The sequence below is a fragment of the Ostrinia furnacalis genome, unplaced genomic scaffold (genome assembly GCF_004193835.3).
Source record: "Ostrinia furnacalis isolate ACB-3 unplaced genomic scaffold, ASM419383v2 OfSCF1849, whole genome shotgun sequence".
In the NCBI taxonomy this organism is placed as follows: domain Eukaryota; kingdom Metazoa; phylum Arthropoda; class Insecta; order Lepidoptera; family Crambidae; genus Ostrinia; species Ostrinia furnacalis.
In genome coordinates, this window is record NW_021132088.1 from 56,362 (window position 1) to 78,172 (window position 21,811).

The following is a 21,811-nucleotide window of genomic DNA, read 5'->3' on the forward strand; positions in this document are numbered from 1 at the left end:
TAAACTGCCTATATCCGAAACTATCCGAAACTTTTGAATCGGTTACGGTTTCGGATATCCGAAAGTTTCGGTTACGGTTACGGATATCCATAACATCCCTGTTTGAAAGAGCCCTAAGGGGGTTAATACAGTTATAGTTACAATTCACGAAGGCGAGTGAGCTTTACATGTGTGGTGGCTCGCTACTGTTCGTTGTTCAAAAGTTTTGATACATTACACTATCGTTATGTGCATGTACACGTACACACACAAGTAAAGCTCACTCGCTTTCGTGAGTCGCAAGAACTAAAGTCTGGTCGCTGAGCATGTAGAACTTTGTCCAATGACCCCTAGCTACCCATCCTTATCGCTCGCGCGTAATTATGTTGCTGTCGCGCTCGCACACTCACTGCGGGCGCCCGTCGCACAGTCGCGACAGCAACATAATTACGCGCGAGCGATAAGGGTAGGTAGCTTGGGTTCATTGGACTAAATTCTACGTGCTCAGCGACCAGACTATATAATATACATACCAATAATAACTTCTATTATTCTTCTCTCTTCTATTCTCTCTTTCTTATCTTTTCATAAATCACTCGAATATATTAAAATACCGCGTACCAGTCTGGTTAGAATAGTTGCTGACCGAAGCATCGAGGTCGTCTGTCAACACCAGCACAGTTTTCAGTGCGTTCTCCAAGATCTGGGCTTGTTCCAGACATTTCATCACCACTTGCCTGAAAAACAGTTTTAGGTTGAGTTGCATCATCTTAACTTTAACCGTAACTATAACTTTAACCGGTGTTTTTGTATGGAGTTTGAGACTTTGTATGTTAAGAGCCCGGTCTGTGAGCACGTAGAATTTTGTCCAATGACCCCAAGCTACCCATCCTTATCGCTCGCGCGTAAATAATTATATGTCTGTCGCGACTGTGCGACGGGCGCCCGCAGTGAGTGTGCGAGCGCGACAGCAACATAATTACGCGCGAGCGATAAGGATGGGTAGCTTGGGGTCATTGGACAAAATTCTACGTGCTCGCAGATCAGACTATAGTTAAAGTAAGATGGTGTAACCCAGGGTTACTGTTAAGAGCATAAAGGTGGATTTATATTTGTCTGACGCATTGTGACGTGACGAATCAGAACGGAAGCGGTTTCTTACATTATACGAAACGGTAGATATCGGAGAGATAAGCCACGGCGAAACCGCTTTGCATTGGAGGGAAGTCGAACCTTAACTTCGAACTCCTATGTTCTTCTGATTAATTTCGTTGCGGGTCCAATGACAGAACTTTCCCCCGGGACAAACTTGGCCTTCACTGGTTGGGTTGTTGGCGGTCAAGCTGTAGATCCTGGCTGCACAGGAGTTGCAGCGGTGGGAACGAGAGGTGGGAATAGTCCCGTCAGCCATCTCGACTCGACACAACACTTTAGTGTAAATATATGAAACTGATTCCCTTCTGAGTGCTGAATGTGAGTTTACATCAAACGTCACTAGTGAGCGCGCAATAAAATGACATTAAATGTATGACGGATTGTACAGCGCCCCTAGCGGTAACTTTCAAGAACTAAAATTTTTATAAATTTTTTTATGCACTCTCGAGAACGTTTGATGTAAACTCACACTAAACCCTCTAATGTGTCATGACATGATTTAAGTATTAACTAGCGGCCGCCAGCGACTTCGTACGCGTGGATCCCGTTTTACCCCCTTAGGGGTGGAGTTTCGTAAAATCCTTTCTTAGCGGATGCCTACGTCGTAACATCTACCTGCATGCCAAATTTCCGCCCGATCCGTCCAGTGGTTTGGGCTGTGCGTTGATAGATCACTATGTCAGTCAGTCACCACCATTGAGTTTTATATGGTTTATGTGTAAAAATAACAGTTTTGTGAACATACCTGTACCTAGTCATTCGTTTGTCACCGGTAGCCTGGGCGCCTGCTTTTAAAAGCAAGGCTCTGATGGACGTGTCTTCGTTAGCCTCTCTTTGGATGATTCTGTGGAAAAAATCCTTGCTTTATAAAATTAAATGCGAAAGTATTGCTGGATGCAGGCCGCTACCAACCGGGCGATGTGGAAGTCATTGGGAGAGGCCTATGTTCAGCAGTGGACGTCCTGTGGCTGAAATGATGATGATGAACATTTACCTTTTCAAATTGCCTATGATTTCAGCGATGATCACGTGGGTCGTGTTGGCTCTTTCATGCAGCATCCGTCTCTTTTCCTCCTGAGTTTCGTCCTCGCGAAACTCATTTATACTTTTCATTCTAAAATTATAGGAAAATATCGTCAGTTTTTATAAGTCTGAAAATAATAAAGAAATAGGATCCTAAAAAATATCAGCAGTAATTTAATCTGCCAGATAAGTGTCTGATAAGCTATCAGGGACCTTTAAAAGCAAAGAGTGAGTCGCAAGTGAATAGCAGGCCAAAGTAATAATAATATGACAGAGCGAAAAGTTTTAAAAAGCTAGCAATAAATTCAATTATTTAACAGTAATGTAATGTCCTTTTCATCTTAGAAACGTCAGATTACAGGGAGCGTTTTTATGCTAAGTGATGAATTGTATTTAAAATGAGGCAATATAATGTGAAAGTTAAGTGTCCATTGTTTTATTTATGAGAATTTATGAGCTTCTGATTCCCGTTTACACCATCAATCCCTAATTTTTAAGTGACCTATGAAAACAAAATTCCTGTTAAGTGTTACCATGGGGGTTACTTAAAAATTAGGGATTGGTGGTGAAAACGGGCATAATACTTAATAAAAAAAGTAAAGCTATAGTCTGGTCCGTGAGCACGTAGAATTTTGTCCAATGACCCCAAGCTACCCATCCTTATCGCTCGCGAGTAATTATGTTGCTCGCACACTCACTGCGGGCGCCCGTCGCACAGTCGCGACAGCAATATAATTACGCGCGAGCGATAATGATGGGTAGCTAGGGGTCACTGGACAAAATTCCACGTGCTCACGGACCGGGCTTTAGTACTTACATAAATTCATAAATCTCCTTCACAGAGACGCTTAGCTCAGCCAAAAATATCTTCACCAGCGAATAAGCTTGCACCCCTTCATTTTCAAAACCACTGTCATTAGTCGCATCGTCATTAGGTTTTGCATCATCTATCGTCGAATTGCAATTGTTAACTAACGAATCATTAACTTTATCATTACTATCATTAAACGCGCTATCATTATTTACTATCACTTGAGTGCTTTTGCTATCCGTATCGTGAATTTCTATCACATTCTTGTCAATGGTCGGTTTCGGTCGATTTCTGATTTCGTAGACAAAACTGACGTTCTCAATCGATTCGTTTTCGATTATGACAGTTTCAGACATAGATCTGTCTATTTCAGAATAATCTAGGGCATCCAGGTCTAGTTTTTCATTGTCATCTTTCAATTTGTCTTCAAAAGCGTCGATGGGCTTCAAATTCCTTATCACTTTCGGTCCAGTTGTTTTGTTGTCAGCAAAAGTGTTGCCATGTTGAGGGACGTTCAAATCCTCTATTATATCTTTGGGGGTTTTATCATTAGATTTTGGCAAGAACAAATTGTCGAACGTCCTCACCACTTTCGGTCCAGCCGTTTCTGTGGTGTTGCCATGATTAGGCATGTTTAAATTATCTTTGTTGGCACTGTCGTTAGTTTTTTGTTTGAAAATATCAAACGTTCTTATGATTTTAGGTTCTGTTTTTTCATTTGTAAATGTATTATTAATAGACTTAGTATTTGTCAAATTTTCTACATTATCTTTTGCTTTTGGCAATTCTACATTTTTAGATACATTTGCTTCATGCCTTTTGAATATTTCTACATTTTCAGTTACATCAATGTCATTTTTTGCTGTTGCCTTGTTGTCATTTCTGATTTTGAAAATGAACGAGCTGTCAAACTTCCGAAACACAATGGGGGATTCTTTAATGTTGCCAGTGTTGAATTGGTATTTAGATTTTTCATCGTTGATAGCGTATATACCGTCGATTTTGGTAGATTTTTGGGCTTTTTCGAATGCAGTCGTGTCGTTTTCATTTACTGCTTTCATGAGGTTGATCGTATGAGATCTTAAAGTAATAGATTTGTCTTTATCAATGTTTAGTAGATTCAAGTCTTTGCCGGTAGTCCTTACTACAGTAGGTCCGGGCTGGAAGATAAAATTATAAATAAATAATATATCGTTTCATCCACTCGGGCGCGCCCCAGCAATGTGTGGTCCCGGTCGCGCGGGGCGCGGGGAGTGTGGTCCGAGCAAGCCGTAAGGCATTACTGTAGTGTGCGTGTGCACTCATGGATCATTAGCGTGTACCGATAACACTCAAACATTCGCGGAAGAATGGTGGGGCGCGTCCGAGTGGATGAAACGATCTATACAGAGTGGTTTTTTTTTAAATAGCAAGCTTGATTCCTCAAAAACGGTTCGAGGTGAGTAATGAGAAACTGCAAGATTTCATAAATTTTTACCCCCTTACTAATAAAAAGTTATACAGTTGTTGAACACTGTTTTAAAAGACATTTCCATACAAAATGTCACTTTAAAACACTGTTCAACGAACGTGAAGTTTTATTAGTAAGGGGGTAAGTCACTATGGAGCGTTTCAAGGGACCACAGCGTGCTTTGTTTTATTATTTTTTATTAAAGCAACCCCTATAAAACGCTTCTTTTTTTGCCCACCCTGTAGTAATATGCTATAAAACTGTTACAAGAGTCCTTACCTGCATTTCGCTGTCATAATCTTGCGGTATTTCGTAGTCTTTCCAATCTTCGAAGTGTGCCTTCAAATACTGTATTATTTCAGAAGGCCTTTTCACATCTGTATTAGAGTGAAAATTGAAATATTAATTATTTGGTAAGGTCTACTTTTTAAAGAGCACACTTATAAGGATTCCGCATACAAACTTTCATCCTTTTCATCCCTTAAAGGATTATTTCTGGGATATAATGTAATATCCTTTCCCGGGACTCAAACTATCTCTAAATTTTCATCAAAATCAGTTCAGCTGTTTAAGCGTGAAGGGGTACAAAACAGACATTATCTTACAATAGTCTGGTCTGCGAGCACGTAGAATTTTGTCCAATGACCCCAAGCTACCCATCCTTATCGCTCGCGCGTAATTATGTTGCTGTCGCGCTCGCACACTCACTGCGGGCGCCCGTCGCACAGTCGCGACAGCAATATAATTACACGGGAGCGAGAAGGATGGGTAGCTTGGGGTCATTGGACAAAATTCTACGTGCTCACAGACCGGGCTTTAGAAACAAACAAGTAGCCCAACTCGAGCCCCGATAATAGCCTAAACACGTAGAGCACTTATAGTTTATTCAATCTATCAAAGGGATCTATGATAAAAAGTTTTTTAACTATAGAAACATCTGTTTAGTGATAAAACTATGAATCGTTTAGGCGCGATTGGTCCAATTCGCAATTGGTCCAATCGTGAAAAATTTACAAATTCGCGTTTAGTCCAATTCGCGATTAGTCCAATTCGCTATTGGACCAATTCGCTTTTTTCTGCATATAGTAGTAAAAGTTGATTAACCTCCTATTTTTTCATTTTGGATATCCTTTTATTTTGGACCAATAGCGAATTGGTCCAATAGCGAATTGGCCCAATAGCGAATAGGACTAATCACGAATTTGTATTTTTTTCATGATTGGACCAATTGCGAATTGGACCAATCACGCCTAAACGTGGTACATACAGTTTCGTCTTTCCTCGGCCGTTCGCTCGCGCTCCCTGCATACTAAAGGCGTGGTGAACTCAGGCACTTCTGGGGGGCGAGACATGTTTTGTAGCAGCGACGAGATGGCGTCCGATGTCTCTTGTAGAGATACTGATGGTTGGACCGACTGGGGACATTCGAATATTGATTTTGATTTTATCGGCCGACGAAAAATCGATGGTCTGCGCGCGCATAGGCTTAGAGTCAAAACTCACAATGGTCGAACCGACCGATTGTTCAAAACCACTTTTGGCTGCAAATTAGTAAGTGGTTTTTTTAACTGATGGCCTTGGTCAATATCACTTTTGCCTGATTTTTTCAGTCAAAAGTGGTTTACCGATTATGAATTATGATTGTAACATACTACATTTTTTTATTATGGTTAAAATAGAGAAACACGGCACTAATTACAAAGCAACCAAAATTGTTAATTTATAGTTGAATTATATTAAATAAATAAAAATGATAAAGTTAATTGACTTTTTAAGACCAGAATGAAGGGTTTTCAAGGACGAAGCACACTTATCAATCCGGAAACGGATCGTAACCGTATCGAGGCGGTCTGTATTCTTTGTATGAAACTCCATTAAACGCACACTTATCCGCACCGTAACATAACGCCTCGCCTCTGTTCAACAACAGCGAGGCGATACGGCGTTGAACCCTTTCCGGGTTGATAAGTGTGCTATGACCATTATTGGAAATAGTGTCAAATATTTGACTTACCTTCAACGTCTCAACCAAAATCATACCGCATCCTACAATCTTGACGAAATCATTCGGCTTGATGGATGACTTAAATTTACCTGTAATGATTAAGTAGGTATATGTTATGAATGTCCACCCACAAGGTGGACCGACGACATCATAAAGGTAGCAGGAAGGCGCTGGACGCAGGCCGCTACCACCCGGGCAACATGGAAAGCATTGGGGGAGGCCTATGTTCAGCAGTGGACGTCCTATGGCTGAGATGATAATGATGTTATGAACAACGAAATAAGTATTGTAGAGATATCACATTAGGCCCGATCCGAATCCGTCAAAATACGGATTTTACCAAGAGAAATCGCATAGTGCATCTACCATTTTTTTTATCCTAAATAGAAAGCTCTTGGCCTGCATCTTACCTGATGGTAAGTGATGATCAGGCCGAAGGTGGAAGCGAGCTTCACCCGGAATCCTCAACCACAGAGGAACTGGCTATCTTACCTCCCTTAACTTCGAACTCCTGTGTTCTTCTGATTAATTTCGTTGGAGGTCCAATGACAGTTTACCTTTCCCCGGGACAAACTTGACCTTCACTGGTTGTGTTATTGGCGGTCAAGCTGTAGATCCTGGCTCCACAGGAGTTGCAGCGGTGGGAACGAGAGGTGGGAATAGTCCCGTTTATATCTTACTTCCAAAAATGCTGTCAACATTGTTGTTATGGCGACAGACTTTAGATAAGATATGTGGCCAAGTTTATTATTATGGTAAAATCTACGAACCGGGCAACATGGAAAACATTGGGGGAGGCCTATGTTCAGCAGTAAACGTCCTATGGCTGAGATGATGATGATGATGATGATGAAAAACTCACCAATTTGGCTGCTATGGTTCAACAGCATACATTTAAGTTTATCAGTGACCATGTTCACTTCTGAATGAGAGCCATACAACTCCTGTATTCTTCTGATGGAGTCATATAACACCCATGGCGGGGAGAGCTTGTCTGTGATTGGTGAATGTTGCTGGAAAAACATTCAAATATTTATTTTAAAGGTCAAGCGTTTATCTCAGTCAGTGCCTGAGATATGGGAGCGGCACGGGAGGGTGTTTTTGTGACGTCAAACGTCAGTATGACTTCAGATTTGTATGCTCTGTCACGTCATAAATGTCAATGTCAACCCTCCCGTACCGTACGTTGTCAATGATGGGCTGTCGTTTTTATACTTAACAGTTGGCACCCCTGGCGATTGACAGGACCTTAATCTACAGTGGCGCCCCCAAGTAACATTTTACTCCATTTAAGAGTTCACATTTAGTTCCAATGTGTACTTAAAGCATTAGTACAGTTCACTCGTGATGTATAAGCTGTATTATTGCAATTAATTACACCTATACCTGTCTAAGGGACTTATAGGAGTGTAGACTAGTGTAGAGTTATACTTTTATACGATTGTTGGTGTTATAATACTCTAACAACTATCCTTTAGTCAGCTGTCTGACTAAGAGCATTATAGGAGGGTAGAGATACGGCAACTGCTGTTTAACGGCCTACTTGTACGATGTTATAGAGCTAGCATTTTAATAGAACACACGTGGTCATTTATAAAGCCAAAGGCTGTTATGTTTACTTGTTTTAGACTGTTATACAGCTAGTAGCTGTAGTAGGACTTGTTTGTGTTAATAAAATAACCTTTTTTTACTATCTGTACAAAAGTGTTTCAATGGTTCGCATGTGCACTGTAGGCTGTTAAAAGGACTATATGTGTTGTCCATTAACATCAATAGCAGTTTATTTGTCCACAAGTACTACTCTTATTTGCTTTAAGCTGAAAATGAATGTGAATGTGATATTCTATTACACTTTTCCCCAAGCCTGTTTTTAGTTGTATTTATGGTGGTTCTGTACATGATGCAGAGGAAAATATTATGCCTGAACCTGAAAGTTCCCTTCAAAATATACAGATATCAGAGTGTGATGATTGCAGTTCTAGTGATAGTGAATACAATTTTGATTTAGACAATTATTTAACCTTTAGCAAAAAAATAAGAACATGGGCTATTGAAAATCGTATTCCTCATTCCGCTTTGAATAAATTGTCAGGCATAATAAACGAATTTAAACCGGGAACACTACCGTCTGATGCTTTAGGTATTCATACTTGACTATTAGTACCTGGGCTAGGCGATTTAACGGACATTAATAATTTTTATTGCGGATCTCTAAAATTTCAGTATTTGAAAGAATTAAAGATACACAATTGACCTGAACTAGGTACATCTTAAAGCTGTACATAAGTTCACATTAGAATAAATTTATAGACATTAGCGCTGTAGTGGTACAAATGTGGAACTTAATATAGATATCAGCATTCTAACAAAACACATGTGAACCTAATATACGCTCACCGCATTAAATTGGAGTTATAACAGTTCACATAGCCGTATTTCATTTCCACCATTTTGTTCTACATAACCTAAAATATTTACCAAATAAATCTCCAAAATTAATGCAGATTTATCACAAAATTCGCAGATATAGCGATTGAGTTTTGGTTTCATGTTATAATTAATTACCGTAGTATAATTATAATGCCAATACAATATCAAAAACTGAAAATTGTAGATTTCCTCTCAACCAGTTTTAACACATTGAACGCCAACGCGGTCAATGTTGTCCGACACTGCACTTTCCTACCAGGCCAAGTAAAAATTACAATTTTTTTCAATTTTCGTCGATTGTTTTTTTTTGTTAAATCGTTACATTATAAACATAAATAAAGGATTTTATTAACATAAAGTTGTTTTTGAGTCTCTACATCGAATTATTAAGCGTCGGACATCATTGATCCCCATGGCCCCAGCGAGCGAAAATTCGAAAATCCGTTCCGTAGGGCCGCGCGGTCATGTTGTCGACCATCCCCGCTCGCATCCAAAAAAAAAAGGAGAACAACCAAAAAAATAAAGAGTTGTACATTGGTAGGTTTTTGATATATTATATTACGCATAAATAGGAATATTATAAGGTATAAAATGANAAAGTTGCATTCCCAATGGCATTAACATTATTAAGTATTTAAAACCCGTGTTATTATTTGCATAAATGATTAAATATTATCCGCCCGAGTTGTTTCCTCTTGGCACTCACGTACAAATACCAAACTAATATTAAAATGTGGAAATAATTTAGGACACACGTGAACTTTATGTAGCATTGGAGTACTTTTGTCGGACTTTATAACTTTGAAAGCTGTGCATTTAGCCACTTGTTACTCTTTATTGTCCTCACGTACGTTGTATGGTTTACACTGCGTCCCATATAGTGCCGTAAGTCAGCCTTAAGTACGATGTTACTACTTAAACTGCTATTATAATGCTATTATACTGCTAATGTACAACCATAGTGAACTTAAAGCTGTCTAATTTGTGCCCAAACTGGTTCTATAAAAGCATTATAGCAAGCTATACAGCTCGTATACAGCTGACATACACAGCTTGTGGAGTACATGTGAACGACTATTGAACTCTTAAATGGAGGAAAATGTTACTTGGGCCATCTTGATGAGTGCAAATGCGATAGTAATCCTACCACTTTAGCACTCACCAGTTGGTGCCACTGTCTTCGCTACTAGCAAGTGACAGGACCTTACTCTACAGTGGCGCTAACTGGTGAGCGCTAAAACGATAGCCCTTATTGTGACAAAAGTGAAAAGCAATGTGTTCTGTTTTTGGGCATATTGCTGCAACATTGGCCACGCCCCCTTTTCACATCTCCCTTTAGTTTCTGTGATCTGTGGTTAGAATGCACTTACCACCAAAACTTCAACGAGTGCCTCTTCCATTAACTGCGCGAAAGAACATATCCATTCGTCCAATCTCAATTTAATATTATCCTCCATTTCTTTATTTTTAACGCTGTAAACACTTAAAAGATCATCCAAAGAGTTTATATTCGAACTTTTTTCTGCCATTTCTATTGTTTTTTCTGTTCCATTTTCAAATCTGACAGCGTTTTGTTTTTCTGGTGGCACTTCGTTTTTGTTTTCTTTTATAAAGAGGTTCTGCATGTCCAAACCTATTTGGACAGTGTTTTCGAAACTTTTTTCGATCTGTGGCATAGTTATTACTTTTTTATTTGTATCAATTTGTTTGTCACGCATACGCAATAGCTTGCCATCTATAGGAGAAGTGTTGGCGTCTTTAAAACTATTTTTCTTTCTAGAATTGGAGTCGGCGTTCATTTCCTCTAGAATCTTATCGTATAACGGATTTGCTGGGTTTCCTTCTTTATTCTTAACGATGTAAGGCTCAAATTCGCTCGCCGGTTGCAAGAATAAGTTTGTATTTTCGTTTGAAATGTTTTGAGGAACCTTTTTCAAATCGAACGACACTTCTGTTTTGGTGTTGCAAGCGCCATCTTTTAGTTCTTTAGTTTTGAAGCAATCTATGTTTAGAGATTTGGCATCATTGTATAATTCTGGTTTGTCGGTTATTAACATCTGGAAATTTAAAAATACACATGAAGATCTGTATTAAATAAATAACGACACACAAAATGGATCCCGTTTTACCCCCTTAGGGGTTGAATTTTGAAAAATCCCGTCTTAGTGAGCACCTACGTTCTAAAAGGAACCCCATGCAAAATTTGAGACACCACTTGTAGTTTCTGAGACTTCGTGATGAGTGAGTGAGTCAGTCAGTCAAACAGTCAGTGACCTTACGCTTTTATATATTGAAATTGAATACTAGCTTTCCGCCCGCGGCTTCGCCCGCGTGGAATTTTGTGTCACAGAAAAACTTAAACACGCGCGTTCCTGTTTCAAAAACCGGGATAAAAACTATCCTATGTCCTTTCCCGGCACTCAAACTATCTCTATGCCAAATTTCATCAATATCGGTTCAGTGGTTTAGGCGTGAAAGAGAGACACAGACTGACAGAGTTACTTTCGCATTTATACTATTAGTATAGACAGATGCAGGGAAGCAGTTTGAACATACCACATGATCACCAGAGTAGATGACTTCCAAACAAGTGTTGAGGATGTAGTTATCAGCATGATTGTCCAATACGAGGCCCTGCCCACTGTTGGGACTGGCTGCCGGGTCTGGGATGGGCACTGGAAGAGAACGGAGGTTTGAATTAAAATAAGAATAGAATAAAACAAACTTTATTGACAGTAATACAGGGTGGAAACGATAAGTGATCTAACTCGATTATTTGTACTAAACAAGATATCAAACACAGGTTACTGATCCTGAAAGTGCTTTACACTTTACGCGAAATCTCACGCAAATACGACTATGAACATTTTAATTTAAAGGTTATATAGTCGGTACTCACAATTAGTCGGTATTACCGACTATTCCTAGTAAGTTATACTCGTAAATAATGTTGATTGATTGATTGTTCTTGGGCGAGCTGCGCCCTTCTGCTAAAGTGGCATCCGCAGAATACCAGTGGTCGTGACGTGCTCTCTGCCGTCACGGCTTATACTGAGAAGTTGCCATTTTGGTGCGTGTACTCTGTTTTATAATGTTTAAGTTGTTATTTATTTGTAATGCTTTTAATACTCGCATCAAATAAATACCTACTTTCTTTCTTTCTAATTCCGACTATGTCTAGTAACTTACTGTAGTGCACTGGCGGCGAGACCAGCTTCCTAGTATTATCTGGCCGTAGTCGGAATACCGACTATTCCAAGTAAGTTATAGTCGGTAATTCCGACTATGTCTAGTAACTTACTGTAGTGCGCTGGCGGCGAGACAAGCTTCCTAGTGATCTGTCTAGCAGCTATAACACGCTGGCGCCCTTTGCAGTCTCCGAGACAAATTGCTTCTACGTCAGCTTGGAGTTTGCGCGGTATCAACAGCTTGCGGTTGTCATCTGGTCGAATAAGAACACAATAAATTAAATAGACCAAAAACACAACAAAAACAATGTAATATAAGTTGTTATCACCATCAAGCACTGACATGTATTATTAGATTACACACTGGACAGTTTATACTTAAGACAAACATACAAATGACAGTTTGTGCCAATTTGAAACGCCACTACGATTGTCCCGAGAACTAATTTTGACGTACATTGTACGGAGTAACCATAGCAGTATAGATGACCCACGCTGAACTGTCCCACCAAACTCAATGACAGGGGGGCGCTACCATCGTTCAACTATATGGTTTCCAACATGGCAAAAATCTGAACCAGCGATCCGGTATTGACGGTGGCGCCCCACTGTCAATGTCATCGACAGGACAGTCCAGTATTTTGGAACTATAAGCGAGAAAGAACTTCACAAATGGCAATGCCAGACTTTGTATGGAAGGTGGCGTCTTTTTTTTTTCGCACGGCCATCGACCAAACCTTGTTTTTTTAATTACAAAACAGTGTAATAAACTAAACTTACTATGACATGTATACCTCTAAACTCAGTCTGAACTGAGTTACGAGCACGCAAGTTTTGTAAGAAATGCAACAAAATAGTGACATTGTATGACATGTGTAAACAAACAATACCATCTATTATAGGCTCCAGCCATCAGTTTGGAGCAGAATCAGCGCAATAAAAAAAAGACAACCCTAGGCGCGGGCCACCTGGGAGAATGAATTCCAGACTGCTCGATACGACCAATAAAATTAAATAGTTAATTTTTATAGTTCCAAAATACTGAGCTGTCCTGTCCATGGCATTGGCGGTGGGGCGCCACTGTCAATACCGGATCGCTGGTTCCGATTTTTGCCATGTTGGAAACCATATAGTTGAACGATAGTGGCGCCCCCCTGTCATTGAGTTTGGTGGGACAGTTCAGCGTGGGTCATCTATATTGATAAACCGTCACTGTCAAAAGGGCGCTTAATTGGCGTAATAACCCCCATGTTGGTACCCGCTGAAAACCAGCTTCGTGACTTGACGACTTGTGTGTCACGTCACGATTTTCGCTGAGCGGGCGCCTTTTCAGCATGGCTCAGTAATATTTAACCCCTGTACATGTATGCACATAAATGTTAATGCTGAATAAAGGTATTCTATTCTAAATAATCTTGACTGGGCGCGGAATTTTTTGTATGGTCGAAAGGGGGCGCGTCTCAAATAAGTTTGGGAACCAATGCACTAGACCTGTAGTTTATTAAGTTAGTTGTAGGTACCTGATTGAATGTACTCCTCAATGAAGTCGTACTCGTCCAGTAACGTATCCAAATCGATAGCAATGTATACAGTCTTATCCTCTACTTCCTGATCAAATTCTTCATCCGCTAGTAGCTGGAAAAAAAACCGAACAAAGTCACTTACATGCTAAAAAAAGAAGAAAAAGAATAATTCACATGATGCGTTTGGACGCGGTATCGAAACCGCGCAATCAAAAGCGACTAAACGCCGTGTTTGGCGATTTTAAGTGAGCGGTATGAAATACAGTGGTCGCTACATTCAGCTTCTAAAAAGCGGCTAACTCGCAAATCGCCGATGTTTAAAGTTGTCACACTGGATACGATAGAATGCATCTAAAGTCTGGTCGCCGAGCACGTAGAATTTTGTCCAATGACCCCGAGCTACCCATCCTTATCGCTCGCGCGTAATTATATTGCTGTCGCGACTGTGAGACGGGCGGCAGCAGTGAGTGTGTGACCGCGACAGCAATATAACTACGTGCTCGACTATAGTGACGTGTGGCAAATCCTGAAAGTATTAAAATAAACTTACAATGTCATCATCTTCCATCTGATCATCGATGCCTTCGCTGCTAACCTGGTCCCCGAGGTCAAAGGTCACTCGCTTCTTCGGGGTCGTTTTTGGCGTTTCTTCTTTCCTAGTTTTTATTTTTCTACCTGAAACTTAAGTTAATACAGGTTGTTTAAATAAGTTGTGGCAGTCGGACGTCTTTCGGCTGAAACGAACGAAATAAGTAGCAAGTTATGGTACAACAACACAGATCACAGAAACTAAAGGGAGATGTGACAAGGGGGCGTGGCCGGTGTCGCAGCAACATGTCCAAAAACAGAACACATTGCACGTGACAGCAATGATGACAGCAGCGATTGATCAACAGAGGGGTCATTCCATCGTTTCGGGTGTTACGTTCGTACACACATATTCAACAATTTCTTGTATTTTGAAATAGTATTTTAATAATATTAGTGCCTTAATCTGTCNGATCTCACAACTTTTTACCGTAGAACAACTGAGTTGCGAGACTTGGTTTTTTTGACAAGTATTGTTTTTGATGGGATTCTTCTAAAATGTTTAATCAAGATTTAAAGCAGATTCTTTTTCCAATATTTTCCTTAATGGATGTCCATTCATCTATCAAAGCATAAAAACCTAAGCCAGCTTATCCCGTCCAATGTTGAGCCAGCATCAGCAGCCGTGGCGGTTCTTCGAGGCGTCGCCATTGGCCAAGTGCCAGCGTTGTACATACGAGTACACATTTGCGCTAACGCTACAAACTACCTTCACTTACTGCTAATAATTATAAATAAGCAACCAAAACACTAGTTGTAATTCTTCATTTTTGGGGAAAAAAAAACTGTAAAATGTCCAAGGGTATTTAATTTATACTGTAGCAAAAAACTCCATTAACTTCTATAGAAGATCCATAGCATGGTAACAATACCTTACCTTATCTTAAACCAGTGCGAACCAAGTCATTTGCTTTATCGGGCAGGCGGTCGATCCACGCTGCATTTCCGTCGCATGGTCCCTTTTACTAAAGGTATATCGCATTCATAGTGATCACCTTTGCACTGCCATAATACCGTGCTGACCCCTGCTGCTATCTGGCTCGTTAGGAGTCCTGGCAATTGGCCAGGGTGTAATGAGCTCGTATCTGTCCACGATTGGGTATAATGGCAGTCAAATACCTAATTACTTCCACTGTCTCTTTTATGGGTTCACGAACTGCTAAAAGGCCATAAACGGGAAAGATTATTTTAATCGTTTTATTTTGAGCGTTGAAAGTTGCGCGTTGAAAGGAACGCGTGGAAATAAGTTTCTATCGCAAATTACGCAACTACACTGGGGTACTTATGTTATCAATTAAAATTGGCTATGTCATTCTGTGGACATAAAATTTTAATTGCAATCCGGTCGAGTTAATTGCGCACCTGACTGCTGTAACGTCACATCGACACTTTCGTACGGATGGGACGAATGCGGGAGGTGCGCGGGTAAATGCGAGGGAGAGTTGTATTACAGCGAGGTGCACAGTTGTCTCGATCGGGTTGTACTTTTGTTTTACTTACATATTTCATTTCATCATCATCATCAGTCATTTAGTCTCCACTGCAGGAGCACGATCCTCTCTAATGCACGTCTTAAAAACTTTTGCACGTCGCATGCGACATAATATGCTGGAATTAACTAAATTAACACCAATCTGTAACCATGTTCTTGCAAATAAATGATTTTATTTATTATTTATTTATTACTAGCTGACCCGGCGAACTTTGTTCCGCCTTAATGGCAATAAATAAGCAGACTTTTTTTTTTATTTCGAACGGGATAAAAAGTATACAGTATACTTTCTTTTATACAGTGTGAGTCACGTTAAAGTGTACATATGAAAATAGATGAAACTAGACCTACTTTTATCGACAAAAAAGAGGTCAAAAAATTTTTGAGATTTTTTTAAAATTTTTTATAGAATTTTTTTTCTTCCAATTACTTATTGTAAAGAAAACGTAATAACTTTTAAACTAAGCGGTATATCCTGATAAAATAAAAACAGTAATAATGCTAAATAACAGGCGATACTAAAAAAATACATAAAATACACAAAAAATGCCAACAAATAACTTTTTTTGTTCTTTTGGCGGCCTTTTTGGTGTATTTTATGTATTTTTTTAGTATCGCCTGTTATTTAGTATTATTACTGTTTTTATTTTATCAGGATATACCGCTTAGTTTAAAAGTTATTACGTTTTCTTTACAATAAGTAATTGGAAGAAAAAAAAATCTATAAAAAATTTCAAAAATTTTTTGACCCCTTTTTTGTCGATAAAAATAAGTCTAGTTTCATCTATTTTCGTATGTACACTTTAACGTGACTCACACTGTATATAGACTAGCTGACCCGGCGAACTTTGTTCTGCCTTAATGGCAATAAATAAGCAGACTTCTTTTTTAATTTCGAACGGGATAAAAAGTATCCTATGTCCTTCTCCTGGCTCTAAACTACCTCCCTGACAATTTTCAGCTAAATCGGTTCAGCCGTTCTTGAGTTATAAGTGGAGTAACTAACACGACTTTCTTTTATATACAGTGTGAGTCACGTTAAAGTGTACATATGAAAATAGATTAAACTAGAGCTATTTTTATCGACAAAAAAGAGATCAAAAAATTTTAGAGATTTTTTTTAAATTTTTTATAGAATTTTTTTTCTTCCAATTACTTATTGTAAAGAAAACGTAATAACTTTTAAACTAAGCGGTATATCCTGATAAATTAAAAACAGTAATAATGCTAAATAACAGGCAATACTGAAAAATACATAAAATACACAAAAAAAGGCCAACAAATAATAAAAAAATATACTCTTTGAAAAAAATCTGCTTAAAAATTCGTGTTTTTTTGGTTATTTGATAAATTTCTCCAAAAAATGCCCGTATAACCGGGGGTTTTCATTACTTTGTATTATTCTCTATCGTATTACCTTCGTAAAACCAAAAATTGCATATCTCTATCCCTATCACAACGTTTGCAATGATCGTTTGAACTAAGCCTCTCCGGGCGCGCCATTCAACGCTTCGTTAACAACGAAACTGAAAATGGCCCTAGATTTGTATTTTTGATAAAGACAAGTAAGATTTCAAATAAAAACAAAAGATTTCGAAGTAAAATAAGCATTTTAGTTACAATTAAAATTGTCTCTACCTGTTAGTGGAGAATAATGTTGTGGCAGGCCTTTGTTCAAACGATCATAGCAAATGTTGTGATAGGGATAGAGACATGCGATTTTTGGTTTTACAAAGATAATACGATAGAGAATAATAAAAAGTAATAAAAATCACCTGTTATAGGGGCATTTTTTTGAGAAATTTATCAAATAACCAAAAAAATACGAATTTTTAAGCAGATTTTTTTCAAAAAGTATCATTTTTTATTATTTGTTGACATTTTCTGAGTATTTTATGTATTTTTTCAGTATTGTCTGTTATTTAGCATTATTACTGTTTTTATTTTATCAGGATATACCGCTTAGTTTAAAAGTTATTACGTTTTTTTTCCAATAAGTAATTGGAAGAAAAAAAATTGTATCAAAAATTAAAAAAAAATCTCAAAAATTTTTTGACCTCTTTTTTGTCGATAAAAATAGGTCTAGTTTCATTTATTTTCATATGTACACTTTAACGTGACTCACACTGTATATAGATATAAGATATAATTTACCAGAAAATGGAGGATTTGGCCTACACTCCCCACGCTGGCCAGACGGGTTGGGGAGGCATATTTCATTTACTTAATTATAATTTTATTTAAGCCTTAGTTCGATGTCGGGAACGATTGCAACGAATAGCACTCAAATTAGGTAAAACCTGTTTCGAAGTAGGCTTTCTTCAGTTCACAAACGACAATCGGTTTATTTTCACTCTAGACATATTTATCTTTCAGAGCTATTTACAGTTCGATCGCTTGAGCCAAATGACGTCCACTGCTGGACAAAAGCCTCCCCTAAGGATTTCCAGATTTATAGTACCTACTACTATTTATAGTTTGCCTTACCCCGTGAGATTATTATTCTGAATAAAAATTGGCAAAAGCCTCTCGTGCATGACATGAATACCGGGAACGTTTCACAATTTGCCGAAATCACGTGGTCCTTTTCACCTATTCAGCTAGCTGAGCTGTAGTGCAACTCGAGGGTAATCTGGCCCAAGCGGACCCGGGTAATACGGCCACGGCTGGCGGCGCGCCAAACGGCACGGATAACTGCTGCCAAACACTATCACTTCGGATATTTACGGATCCGTTATCAGAAGCTTTAATTCTGTTTAGCATGGCTTATCTGAGATTACTTATATGAGTCTTAATCACATCCGAAAAATTAAACCGATGCTATCCAGCCGCCTTGAGCATTAAAATAACAAGATTGAAGATTTTATGCAATAAAGAAGAACGGTCATCTGTGACCCAGGCCCGACAGAAACGAGACATACCTCAGTTTTTTTGTCATGTCTTAATTAGTTAAATTATATATTTTTTATATTCGAAATCTAATAACACCAAAATATTACCCTTTGTTATTGTTCAAAATTTTTCATGCCAAATTTCAAGATTCTAGGTCGACTGGAAGTACCCTTTAGGTTTTGATTCCCTTGCGAGTACTTGCGAGTTTCAAAATATGCAGCTTAAATTGCTGTTTCTTTTGNCAAATACCTGTTTTTTTGTTTCGGGTGTTACATCGCCGAGGTAACAAGAAAACACACTTAAAACTTGATGATTATCAATTTTTTGGGACTATGGTGCTATCTACCGATACTATGATAAATACCCTCAAATCATATAGCGATGGCTCCTACGTATACTGGCGTAAGTGAAAAAAGTAAATTTTACAGGAGAGCCATTTTAGTGGCCAGAACCATATTTTTGGGTCATATCTTCTGACCTACTAAAACGAATTTAATGAAATTTCACATTTAGCCTNGAGCTGGCTGAACAGCGGCATTGAGCAGACTACCATGGTCACGAGGAAAAAAACAACTGCAGGAGGGGATTAGGGGTCCCCTCGAAGTTAGAGGCTCGTTTGAGATCGAGCCATAGCCTGAGACGGAGCTGCGGACGAATGTCCAGCTTAAGAAAATAACTCGTGGCTCCGTTTCATTGGGCTCCGGTGGACACCGGGTTATTAGTGGGTAGTCCCCGCCCTTCGGCCTTTAGTGAGCACTGGCGGGGAGTCTCACATAACCCACTAGTCATCCCCATCGGCCAGTGGATAAGCGCAAAATTTCCCGCCACTGGCCCTCTCGGTACGCCATGGAGTAACCTCGTTGATGGTAAACTACAATGATCATACCCTTTAGTGATTAAAGTCTAATGACCCCAAGCTACCCATCCTTATTGCTCCCGCGTAATTATATTGCTGTCGCGCTCGCACACTCACTGCGGCCGCCCGTCGCACAGTCGCGACAGCAATATAAATACGCGCGAGCGATAAGGATGGGTAACTTGGGGTCATTGGACGAAATTCAATGTGCTCGGCGACCGGACTTTAGAATGAAAACTTACCTTCTGTATTCATGCGTAGATCTCCCAAATCCACCGATTTCCTTCTTTTAGCCTCCAACAGGTATCTCAAATCGTTACAATCCAGTTCGTCAGCCTGCTTGGCTTCTTTACTACTTTCACCTTTACTGCCTCCACTTAAAGTTGATTTCATGTGAGCAGAGTTATCCAAATTCAGCAGGCTCTCTGTAGAGTTCGATCGATTAAGACCAGGCAAGATGTTTGACCGTTGTCCAGACTCGAAATGGGTCCGTGGTCTTTTGAGCATTGGTTCTCTTATAATTGATTTCTCCTTAATCTCTTCAGGTTTTTGAAAACTGTTGTGTTTAGAACCAAATATTTGCGAGTTATTCATGATTCTCTTGTCGAAACTTTTAATAGGCGTTGACGTTTCATAGAATTTGTTAGAAAACGCCCTGTTTTCAGCTTTTCGGACGCTTGCATGTTTTGTGTACATCCCAAAACGATTATTCATGCTCATATCACAAGTTTGGACCAAGATCCGGTCTGTGTCAACTTGTGCGGCTGGGTCAAAAGTCTGCATCTTCATGCCCATATCAGGAGCATTCATAGCATATATCGGTGGAGGAAGCTGAATCGGAGTCCATATTATATTAGGCATGTACGGTTCAACGTACTTCGGAAAGATCGCTTGACCGAACGTTTGCATCTGTGTGTTGTTGATCACTTTCTTCGACATTGGATTGTAAATTGTCCTTTTCATAAAGGAGTTGTTCGGGAAAGATATGTTGTGGGAGTTATCAATCGGCGGGCTGGACGGTTCGGGGTAGGAGTGCGATTTATCTGTGATTTTATAATCTCTTTTGAAACTTTGGCTCTGGAAGAGAAAGTATAATCAAACGATGATAATAATAATAATTTAAGCCTTTATTACTGGATAAAAGATATTTCACAATTTAGCTGCACTCATCTCCAGTTTGTCCTTGGAAATAGGCCTCCTCCATGAATTCCATGCCTCTCCGTTTCTAGCGATTTCTGGCCATAATGACCCTACCTGAACCTTGTTGATATACTAGTTTTAAATATCCAATCTGACCCTTCACAAATTATTATCCTTCATATAGTTAGTATGTTAACTTAGTACTAATTGCTTACTTTGGGGCTAGATGGTGGTTTGAAATTGACCAAAGATATTTATTTCTTTTTTTGGAATGCCACACTTCTAACAGTATTTCCTATTGGGATTTCATACACCATTCTTTTGCAGTTTTTTACATAGAATTTTTTCAAACTATTAAAATCATCAACATTTTTAAAACCTGAAAATGTGTTTTTGCTAAAAATTTAATATTAATCTCATGTTTATTGATGTTACAGTGAGATTATGTAGTCTGTTTGTGTACCATTAAACATGTGGTAGCTAAAAAACAAACTAGATGCAAGTTTGCTAAAATTGAATGACTTACAATATGTTTCATCTTGCGGCTACCGTTCTAGATGAAACCACCGAGATTAGGCAACAGGCTAGTTAAGTTGAAACATAACACCTTCGTGGAACGCTAACTTTAATCTAAACAACGTTCCATATAACTGCAAGTACATGATACTGCAATACCATTCGATAAAATAATAATACTTACATCATTCTCATTTAAACTCCACGCTGTTTCGCCATTCAAAACGTTAAAGTAATAAAATTTACCAGGAAAACTTTTTGATGGGCATAAAATCCAACCGTTCTTGTTTTGATTCATCATGATTTACATGAATTCACAGTCAACAATCTGCATTATACATAGTAGTCACAGAGATTTAACTTATCAGTACTCGAGTATAGCAAACAAAGCTCGTTACAGTCAAGAAACTTGATGATTTCAATGAAATAAAATATTTTGCTTACACCCGCGAAAAGAAAAGTTCAACGAGCGAAATGAGCGAAATCAGCGAAATGAAGCGATTTTTGTTCGGGTAGTATAATCTGTGGCCAAGTTTAACTGCGTTTTATTTTTTCTTTCGAACTAATGCTAGTTATACACTATACTTTAATTTATTTTAGCTTAAAATTATGCTATGCATGCAGTCAGGCACAAATTTTTCGAAGATTTACATAGTAGTTATTTATAAATGTAAGAACTCTATCTGTATAGCTATAAATATTTTAAATTGGGTTTCATTTCGAATTTACTTTTTATTCGATGGCAAGTAACGAAACGCAATTC

The 21,811-nt window shown here is 38.8% G+C and overlaps 1 protein-coding gene across 2 annotated transcripts; it reads right to left on the reverse strand.

The window, feature by feature from the left end:
• Positions 1-489: 489 nt before the first annotated feature.
• On the reverse strand, positions 490-21,527 carry LOC114353871 (uncharacterized). Of its 2 annotated transcripts, none has more exons than XM_028306001.1 (15): positions 21,233-21,527; positions 19,635-20,469; positions 14,115-14,239; positions 13,562-13,676; positions 12,155-12,295; positions 11,410-11,528; positions 10,224-10,910; positions 7,286-7,436; positions 6,433-6,512; positions 5,686-5,833; positions 4,698-4,795; positions 2,975-4,128; positions 2,129-2,248; positions 1,880-1,978; positions 490-716 (listed from the first exon to the last, which is right to left on the reverse strand). In XM_028306001.1, exons 1-15 carry the CDS (start codon positions 21,347-21,349, stop codon positions 572-574), a joined length of 4,134 nt encoding a protein of 1,377 aa, XP_028161802.1. In that variant the 5' UTR covers positions 21,350-21,527; the 3' UTR covers positions 490-571. The 2 variants fall into 2 exon arrangements, with proteins under 2 accessions (XP_028161802.1, XP_028161801.1); XM_028306000.1 differs by having other exon boundaries at positions 14,115-14,245.
• Positions 21,528-21,811: the final 284 nt, after the last annotated feature.